This window comes from Montipora foliosa, chromosome 1, assembly GCF_036669935.1.
Source record: "Montipora foliosa isolate CH-2021 chromosome 1, ASM3666993v2, whole genome shotgun sequence".
NCBI lineage: Eukaryota > Metazoa > Cnidaria > Anthozoa > Scleractinia > Acroporidae > Montipora > Montipora foliosa.
In genome coordinates, this window is record NC_090869.1 from 10,549,123 (window position 1) to 10,559,600 (window position 10,478).

The 10,478-nt window shown below is 38.9% G+C and overlaps 1 protein-coding gene across 1 annotated transcript in view; it reads left to right on the forward strand.

Annotated features, from left to right (window-relative positions):
* Positions 1 to 206: 206 nt before the first annotated feature.
* The window catches only part of LOC137974856 (contactin-associated protein-like 2), a 23,544-nt gene continuing 13,272 nt past the window's right edge, over positions 207 to 10,478 (forward strand). Inside the window, exons 1-2 of the mRNA XM_068821853.1 lie at positions 207 to 484; positions 8,465 to 9,978. Coding sequence (XP_068677954.1) covers positions 234 to 484; positions 8,465 to 9,978 — 1,765 coding nt within the window. The 5' untranslated portion in view covers positions 207 to 233. The remainder of the gene's footprint in view (positions 485 to 8,464; positions 9,979 to 10,478) is intronic.

A 10,478-nucleotide genomic window follows, 5' to 3' on the forward strand; every position in this document is an offset into this window, starting at 1 on the left:
AGTTTTGTCCAATCAAAGGCATTTCCCATTGTCTCTTTGTATTTCAAAAGGGCTATTTATCTCTTTTAGCTTGTTTGCCCCCAATTAGCCAAAGACACGTCGTAGAAACAAAAAGTGTTTTCCTTTCTGAAAAGATTTAGTCGCGATAAGCTGTTAAGTAGGAAACTAATCCAAAGTGAACTTGCAGTTTGCGAGGGCGGGCGCTTGCTCGAAAGCTTAACAGCGCTGTGAAGATGACTTCGAGTCAGGGGTTCTTAATTTTTGTTTCATGGTTTTTGGTGGGTTGGTATTTTTCTTCAGCAGTTGAGGTTAGCATGGAAGGAAATGGTTACATCACTTACGATCTGCGCTCAGAGAATATTGCCACAAAAACAAATCACATTACTTTATCCTTCAAGACATTTCATCCGTCAGGTCTGTTGGTACACGGCAGTGGATCACAAGGCGATTTCATTACCATTGAACTTGTCCATGGGCAGATAAGGTGAGCATTGAATTAAGCAGTAAGCTTCTTTCTTCTTCTTCTTCTTCTTCTTCTTCGATTTTTTTTTAATTTCATACCACTTAATTACATGAATTTTTCGTCTTGTACGATTGCCATTCGATTACTATACTGTCTGCCGGATTAAAAAGCTAACCTACACATGGAAAGCTTTCGAATCATTAAAAACTTTTGTTTCCTCTAAAAATGTGAGTATATTAAGGAATAAAAAATCTTCGATATGATTTGGTCCTTTTCTTTGCTTTCAAAATGTGTATAAAAAACCGACCAGTGAAGTTTCTGAAAACTTGCGGCGTGTTTTTATATCGTTATTCGTGTTAGTTAATTGGATTGAAAATAGGTGAAAATTGTCGAACTAAGGGAATGCAATGTTTTAAATTCAACAAAGACACTATTCTTAGGCAAAATTAATACCTTCTATATCACATCTGATTATAGGCTGTTATCTCCGTTAACGCAGTGTATTTTTCACTCACTTATTGACTGAAAATAAGAGCGATTCAAATCTTGATATTCCAAGGTCTTCCAAAATATTTTTTGAAACAAGACTAATATAAATCTTTTGCGTGCAGGCCAAGGCTGTTATGAAAGTAGGCCTCGCAACTCAGTGATCTTGCGTTCTCTCTCTGGGATTAGAGTTCAGCTGCGGGCTTTATTATTACTGATACGTGAATTGAGGAAAAAAAACAACATTGTTTAATTAAACATGGGCTATAAAAATTGAAAGAAATCAGAGAAATTTCTAAAAGCCTCCAATTTTCCTCTATTTCAGCACAAGAACTATAAGATAACCAATAATTTTTTAAAAAGTTCCCTCTGAGGCAATGGTAAACATTTACCGACCGAAACTGATGAAAGCTTGTATTTTTTTCTCAAACTAAGGGCCACCACAGTGTTAAATTAATTAGCACCAATGCATAGTTTCTTTTTCTGTTTTTAAACGGAATTGAAAAACCCCAGTTCAAGAAGTACATCCCCCATCGAACAGTTATCTTTTTGAGCCAATCATACAGGAGCCTTAGCCTTGAGCGCAGTTCTGTAAAATGATTATGGTGTCTGTTTACAAGCTTTCTCACAGAAACATTTTCGAACTCCAGAACACAGCTTGTTTTAAAGAGTTCGATTTGAATTGTTCAATATATCCACCTGTTTCATGACAACACAAAATAGGAAAATCGCCTTCAAAATTCGCCTTACTATTCTAAGAACTTCTTTTTCTTTTAAATCATTCGTTCGTCTGATGGACTGTTGGAACTCGCAGAGTGATATTTGATAATAAGATAATACAATATCAACAACTTGGGTACTTTACTTGATGCAAAAATGATCATTTGCTTACTACTGTATTTTCATTGGAAAGCGGTTTGAAAGAAATACAACCGTTCATTTTGTTTTCATCGATGCGAAGAAGAAGTGAGAAGGGTTCATAGTGATTTCAAGTAGAATTACCTGATTGGTGTTTTCACCTTAAAATGGAGGAAATCAGTACCAGTTTTCTTCAGTGGAAAAAAAAACCGAAGACAAATACTAAAATAATGATTGAAAAAAGCACTACAGAGCTATCTTTGACTGCTTAAGATGAGTATACTTAATCTGTAACCTTGTTCTAAAATCGCGGTCGGAAGAGTAATTTAAAAGGGGTCAATTTTATATCAGATTGATATCACATGTTTTAATTGTGCTTGCCACACATAGCGTTCACGGAACACTAGGTATAAACAAGTTCATTATTTATGGCCATGCTCAATTCTTTTGAAAAAGAAGCGCATTGCTTGAAAAGAATACATTCGGTTGGTGTTTGCTAACAAAGGAACGAATTTGGCTTTGATGCTCCAGCGGACCATAGCGGGCAACTCTGAGGGCGAAATTTTCCTCCGTCGCGTGAAATTGAATTATATCTACTCCTTTCATCTTTTCGTCTGCATCAAAAACAACAAACGTTGAATTAACGGAGCACAACATATCTTATTTAGACTAAGCCGCCAATATTCGTTAGCGGATCAACGTTCTCTTTCTAACATACTATGACACGGGAATTTTTCGCGTTAATGGTAGTCCGTCGAAACTTTGTAGCAATACACACTTCAAATGTAACAAAAAGAAACGAGAGATGTGGACGAATGTCATTGTGGTAAAATGAACTCGAGAATTTCCTGCGTACATGTGCTTCTTTTGTAGCGTCTCATTTTTTGGAACCATTCAGGTGCAAATTGCAAAAAGCAGGTATCTAGATCTATTGTAGTAATTTACAGCTAGTACAAAGAACACTTGGACCGAAAAATAATATTAAGTGTCAAATTTTTACTTCTCGTTTTGATAATGGTGGAATTCTAGTGTCACAGTTTTAATGTATCATTTCAGGCCGAGGTCTTCACTAACTCAGGGTTAGATGCGATTATCAAAAACTGTTAAATATTCATAAAGGAAAAACAAAAGAAATGGCTTATTCATCAAATTTGTGCATGCCCTTCAGTTATATGAAGTCGTTTTTCGGTATCCGCGATTTTAAATGCAATAGAGAGCTTTAGATTCTAGGACGAGAACGACTACGAGTTGGGCTTTTGTACATTATGCTGGCATTTTTTCGAGCATTTTAGTGAGGCAAAAGCATTAAGCATTATTCGAGCATTTTAGTGGCATTTTCAAAGATTTTTTTTTTCAGAGAAAATGAAAATTTTGCGACAAAACCGACAAGAACAATTACATTGAAACATCACTTATGTTGCAACACAACAACAAAGACTAACTTTCCGTGACTTAAATATCAAATACCGTATATTGTTAACTTATCATACTGTATTTGTGTTGTACATATACGTTTTTGTGAAGCTGAGCCTTCATTTCTGTTAATGTTGAAATAAATAACATTCAAATTTCACTGACAGCCTTATCAGCCTATGTATAATAAAATTTGGTAACTTTTTGGGGGAAACCAAGCATTTTAGTGGGGACGAAGGAGCATTAAAATGGATCATTTTAGTGGCAAAGTGAAAGCATAATGTACAAAAGCCTACTACGAGTACGAGGTTTTCTCATAGAACAACAGTGAGGGCGCGCACACCGGTACCAGCCTCATTTTGGCGGGAAAAACGTGATACCGTAGTCATTTTAGTACGAGGTTTTGCACAAATGTCGTCGTGTCAAAACAAGTCACCAACACGGTCGCAGTCCTGGCATTTTTCGATCAGAAAAAGGTTAAATTACCATCAATAAAAATAACTAAGCAACTTAAGTTGCTTAGAAAGAGTAAGATTAATAGCCCATTTCCGAGTTGCTGCATGCCTCAGTTTCAAAGCGAGTCCTGGTGCACAATCATTCAAATGGAAATGAGCTCGAGTTGCGTATTCTTATTTAAATCAAATTAATTTCCCTTGCAATAGTTGAGCAGCAAGATTCACTTCAGTACCGAGACAAACAGCGACTCGGAAATGGCCCATTGTCCGTGTCATAAATTTTCTAAGTATATTCGCTAAAATCAGGCAGAGAAATTTCGCACTAGTTCTCGTCCTCGTACTGGAATCTAGAGGTCCATAATAAAACACTGCTGTGAAAGAGATATCTTTTCACAAGTCAGGAAAATCACAGAACATCAACGATTGCATATCCCACATTTTGCCATAATCTAAGGGCCTTAGATAACTCAAGAGGAGGCGGGGGGATTAGAGGATTGGTACCGATCTATCTGGGATGCGACACAAACCAATTTTCGAGATTTGCACACCTGCGACCATCCCAGGCGTCAGACCACGAAGTCGGGAAAATCTGAGACGGTCTAGAATCACTGTAATTCCCAATGGTCAGAGATTTCTCCGACATATGAATATTTGCTTAAAATTTCAAGATCCTAACATGTTAGTGATATCTCTCTCCGCCGAAAATTTTTTTGTGATGCCACTGCTCTGAACAAGTATGGTGCAAAGAAAAACAATCACACTTATGTCCAGAAATGGCCCTAATTATATTTACACCCAATTTTGACATACAACACGATTCGCGCGCGCTCGTGCTAACGCAATGCAGCGCGCGCGCAAGGATTGCAAAAAAAAAAAATTAATATGACTTCAATACAACACTCATTTTATTTGCTCAATGCTTCCGCTAACTGTACTATTTTTTCTCCTAACTGAAAAAAGTGTTTTGATGGTTTTAGTCTTTTATGGGAAATGCATGTTAGAAAAGTTAACGATGCAAAGAACTCCGCAATTCGCAGATTTTTCTTTGTTATCAAAAAACCCAGTTAAAGAAAGCGCATGCGTAGTAAGTTTAAAAATTGCGATTGAATGCAGAATAGCTTTCTCGGAAATACGCCTATTTTTCGCAAACCACTCGTTAGAATTTAACGAAATTTGGCACGAAAATACTTTAGGAAATAAGTAACTGGATTATTGAAAAAAAAATTGAACTTTAACAGAGGAAATTCTAGATATTCCAGTGAATCTTCAACAAAGGATAATTAAACATCTCTCTGTCAAATTACTATTAAAATAGTGTTAACTTGTGAGCATCGTTACAAGCTTGTTGCATGTAAATTAAAAAGAAAATCTAACGACCAGATTTTCAGCAAATGAGCGAAACCGATTTTAAAGGCCTGTTTATATTTGTACATGTTTTTTTTTTTAACAACTTTATTGACCATTACACATGTTACATACAACAAAATAAATAACCGAAAAGAAATGAAATATATATGCAAAGTGATATGAAGTGATAAGGTCAAAAGGGAAGGTGCGAACGGGACGCGAGGACCCATGCGAGGCACCGCCCATGATATAATTAAAACACGGTTAAATTTAAAAGACACTAAAAACTAGGGATGACAGGGGCAGGATCGTACAACTGACCAGGTACAGGGATAGTATATGTCAAAGTGATTATGCAGAAGGTGAAACATGTGCTCAGTAACGAAGTTGCAAAAGGAAGCAGTAGTTGAAAAACTGGTGGGGGGTGAAAATTTACAGATATAGTTCCAGAGCTTAACAATACAATTAAAGTAAAAGGCCTGAAAAGTGCTAGTTTTACATACAGGAGTTTTAAGGTTATAAGAATTACTTAGTCTGGTTCGGCCGTGAGAAACAAAAGAAACAAAGTGAGAAACATTAAGATCAGTAAAACCATACAGACATTTATAAAAGAAAACAAGATCTTTGAGTTCGCGGTCAAATGTCAGAGGAAGAAGTTTTAAAGTTAAAAGTCTGTCTCTGTATGACATCACGCCTACACGTTGTTTGAGAATCCACCTTGTGGCCCTCCTTTGAACCCTGTCAATTTGAGTTTATAATGCTATCTTGTTATCACTGATCACTGCGACTTCACAAGTGCAAGATATAGAGAACGTCTAGCAGAGACATCGTTTAATAGTGGGCACGTACGTTTTAAAAGTCCAAGTAGCTTGTTGGCCTTAGCAATAATGGCGTGGATATGTGTGTTCCAGGTAAGGGAGTTGATGATGTTAACTCCAACGTCTTTCTCCGTGGACACACGCTCTAGCTCTACATTATGAAGCTTGTAAATGAAGTTTAGTGGGCTCTTTTTTCGAGTGAAGGGGTAGTTTCTAAAGAAACTGTGGTGCTGCGTCGGTGGGGAAGTAGTATACAAAAATTTGGTTTATCAACAGAGTTGATAATGTAAATTGACCACCGTACAGAGATTCTAAAAGCTGACGTTTCGAGCGTTAGCCCTTCGTCAGAGCGAATAGATTCGATTCGCTCTGACGAAGGTCTTTTTTCGAGTGATGGTTAGCGCCTTGGATTTAGAAGCACTGAACCGGATATTGTTTTGCCGGGTCCACGTGTCCATGTTGGTCTGGGTTTTCTGCATAGACATGCAGTCTTCGATGGTATTGATGTGGCGATATACTTTGGTGTCGTCAGCATAAAGGGAAGCGAAAACCTCACCTATGGCTACATCTGGGAGGTCGTTAATAAATATTATGAAAAGCAGTGGCCCCAAAAGGCTGCCTTGGGGAACCCCAGAAGTGACAGGGGCCCATTGCGAAGTTGCGCCATCAATAACAACTCGTTGGAGTCGCCCAGATAGGTAGTTAGCGAACCAGGTTAAAAGCTGGCCTGACACCCCGTAAGCTTTTAACTTAGAAAGGAGGACGTTACGATCTACCGTGTCAAATGCCTTGGCCAAGTCAAGGTAAATTTCATCCATCTGGATGTTGCCATGGAAACGGCATATGCGTCAGCTTAACTATAAAAAAACCGAACTTCGTGTTGTTAACTTGCTTGCTACCATTTTTGGCGACCAAAGGATCAAGGGTTTTAGAGAAAAAGATAAATAAAAAATAGGTATCAAAAACTGTGTTCAGCCACGTATAAGCCCTTGTTACGTATTCCCAACATGTCAATAAGGTAAGGATAAAGGTTACCGCGCATCGGGCTGCCATGTGGGAGGTCGTGAGTTCGACTCCGGCCGGACCAAGATAACTGAGGAGAAAGAGCTGCCTTCGTAATTACATCCGCAAATGGTTAGACTTTTCAAATCTTCTCAATAAACCGTAGGCCCCGTCTCACAACACTTCAATGTTCATAAAATCTGTGCGACGTTGAAGATACCACACACTAGTCGAAAAGAGTAGGGCATGTAGTTCCCGGTGTTGTGGTCTGGTCTTTCCTTCAGCAATGTGGTCGGCTTGGCGTAATCTTCTGAATGGACTACTGATCCATGAGACCACATAACAGCAAAATAGACAGTAGTCAAATTGAAGGAGTCCAAGTGGTTGGAGTCCTGGTTATAATTACCTTTATTTTTGGCTTAGGGTAAATTAATGCAGCTGTTTATCCTCACTTGAGGAGTAACATTTGGGGGAAACTTTGTGACATTGTCTGTATTCTGAGACACGAGTGAAGTTGGGGAGAAGACCAAGGGGACACTTCGTGACGCTTATTGAAGCCACCGTCCATCTAGGAATGGAATTTCATCGTTTTGTTCAAACTCAATTGTGAATTTAATGTTGTTGTGTCTCCCATTCAGGTAACCTAAAAAATTCAAAGCATCAATTTTGTTTTTGAAAAGAGTAAAGGTATCCTCCACATACCGGAACCAAATAGTAGGCTGATTGATGTTCTTCATCACCCATTTTTCAGCCCTCAAAATCACACAGTCATGACCAAGTAAAGGGCCCATTGCGATGCCAAGAACAAAAATGATTCTTTGAGTATTTTACATTACCTGAATGGGAGACTCGACAATATTAAATTCACAGAAATTTATTTTATCAAACGAGTTGATAAAGGTCAAATAGCCACCGTGAAAGATTTGGAAAGCTGACGTTTCGAGCGTTAGCCCTTCGTCGGAGCGAATAGAGGAATTGTGGTTGTTGTAGGTTTATATGTGTGCGGAGGAGCTTGCTATTGGTAGAAATAGGGTGACGTGAATTTGTGAATAGATTAATGGAATGAGAGGCGTTCATTGGATAGAGTGTGCCCAGTTGAAAAATAAGTTTTTGTTCGAGATTTTTACGGCTTTCTGTGTTTCCGTGGTGTAGGGATAGGCCACAAATAGTCATGTTGTGGTGGGAGTGATTAGGAAGATTAAAATGGCGTGCAACTGGTTTTGAGGCATATGTGTCGTTTTTTTCTACATCTCGTAGGTGTTCGCGAAAGCGGTCCGCCAATCTTCTCCCTGTTTCGCCTATGTAGATCTTTTTTCATAGTGTGCAAAGTTCACAATTGAGCGTGCTTCTAATTATAGTAATTTCTGGGCATATCTGATCATTAAATCGCAAAGATATGGTTCTCTGACAGAAAAGTTACCGAATTTCTAAATGCGCAGTCAATTTCATTGGCAATCGATCAATCTTGTCAAATTTTCGCTTTGCTTTCATCCTATTTCTGTCTTTGTTGTACTTCTTAAGTTTTTACTGTTCGTTAGTTTGACATTCCATTATATTTCATGACGGGTGTGCATTGCGTTTTATTGCTTGATATATTAAATTATTATATTTCGCGTTTTCAGATTTACCATCAATCTGGGCAGTACGAAAACCATCTCTGGAAAGCACACAGTGATTATCGGAGACAACTTATCTGATAACAAATGGCATGAACTCAGAGTAGATAGAAATCAACGCGCAGTTGTACTCCAAGTTGATGAGGAAAAAAACCAGACAACCACCCCAGGCTCTTTTGTCAGTCTTGACCTTGATAGATTTCTTTTCATTGGAGGCCTGGAAAGAAGTTCCTCTGGTAATTACGGACTGGTGACTGCTGGTCCAGGTTTCATCGGTTGTATGAAAAATCTATACTTTGATCATACGGATATCTTCTATGGTGCTAAGGATGAATTATTTGATTATGAAACCCATGGATTTGTGCGTTTTGTCTGTCCCAACAGTGAGTATGTTCCTGTTAATTTTCCATCTCCTGACACCCATTTAAAGCTCAGCAGGTATTCTCCTAAGAAGTTTACCGTAGATTTGTTCTTTCGCACTTACGATGGAAATGGCGTATTAGTCTACAAGCAGAGCAATAATTCACGAGTTTATCTTAAAATTGCCTCTGGCAGCATCGAGCTTGAAATCCGAGTAGGAACTGACAAACCAATCAGAATTAGCGAAGGCGATGATTTGCATGATGGGATGTGGCATCACGTGATCGCTGGGGTAACTGGTAAGGATCTATGGCTAAAATTGGATACCAGACCAGAGCTACGTCACGAAAACCCTTGGCTGTCAAGTATTGGTGATTTTCGAAATCGCGTTTACATTGGTTACGGAACACAGAAAGAAGGATTTGTAGGCTGTGTGCACCGAATAAAATTGAATGGAAATCCAGTGAACTTGATTCGCTTGAGCGGTTCCAAGATAAGCGGAGCGGTCATTAATCACTGTGGCATATCGAGCAAGTGTTTTCCGAATCCTTGTCGTAATGAAGGCCAGTGCTTTCAAACGTGGAGAGCTTTCTCTTGTGACTGCGAAGGCACGTTCTATCACGGTGCTCGTTGTGAGAGTCCTCTTTACCGTGCCACTTGTCAAGAGTACAAGGCACTTGGAATGGTCCACGATGCTTACTGTCAAGTGGACCCCGACGGAACTGGACCCTTAAGGGCCTTTACTGTCATGTGCAACATGTCAGCCTCGGAAGCTGCAATGACGGTGGTAACACATGATAAACAAGGCAAACATAGAGTTTCTTTTGGCGCCGCAATCTTGCCCAACCAGTATTTTCAGCGTATCACTTATGGCAGTAACTTACAACTGAAATTAGCAAGTATTCGTGCGCTCATAGAGCGCAGCTCCAATTGCAAACAGTACATAAGATATGACTGCTTCAATTCGACACTTTTGAACTCGCCAGTTGGTCCTGAGCACGTGCAGTGGCTATCAAGTACTTACGTACGACAAAATTACTGGGGTGGCGCTCCTTCGGGAAGCAACAAATGCAAATGTGGTGTGACAAAGACCTGTGAGGACCCTAGTAAGTTCTGTAACTGCGACGCTGCAAATGATAACAGATGGAGACAGGACTCGGGTATGTGAATATAATTATAATTATTATTACAATATATACTTTTTGTCCTGATAATATAAGTGAAAAATCAGTCTCCATTCTGATTGGCTAAGGGAAAGACAGTTTTCGGGTAACTTAGTGCATAAAGGAGGTAATTTCAATTCCAATGTTTGAACTAAGCATCATTCTGATTTGCTAATGATCAAGGAAACTCACAGATAGGCAATCAAATGTGATCCCTACCTTTGATTGATAATTGCGACAGTCCCGGACATTATTATTATAAACTATAACACGATTTTTCTCGAGCATTTTGGAACAAACAAGAACTTGAATTTTTTTTCAAAGGCTGCAAATTGCACTCACCTAACGGCCTCAGCAATGTATCACAAATTTAATTGCACTCGCAATAGCGCGATTATTTGCTCTAATAAAACTCTAATAGAATTGCTTTGAACTCACCGTGTTGATCAAGAGCTCAGTGGAGCGGTAACATGAAAACGAAGATAGCCGTCAGTGGT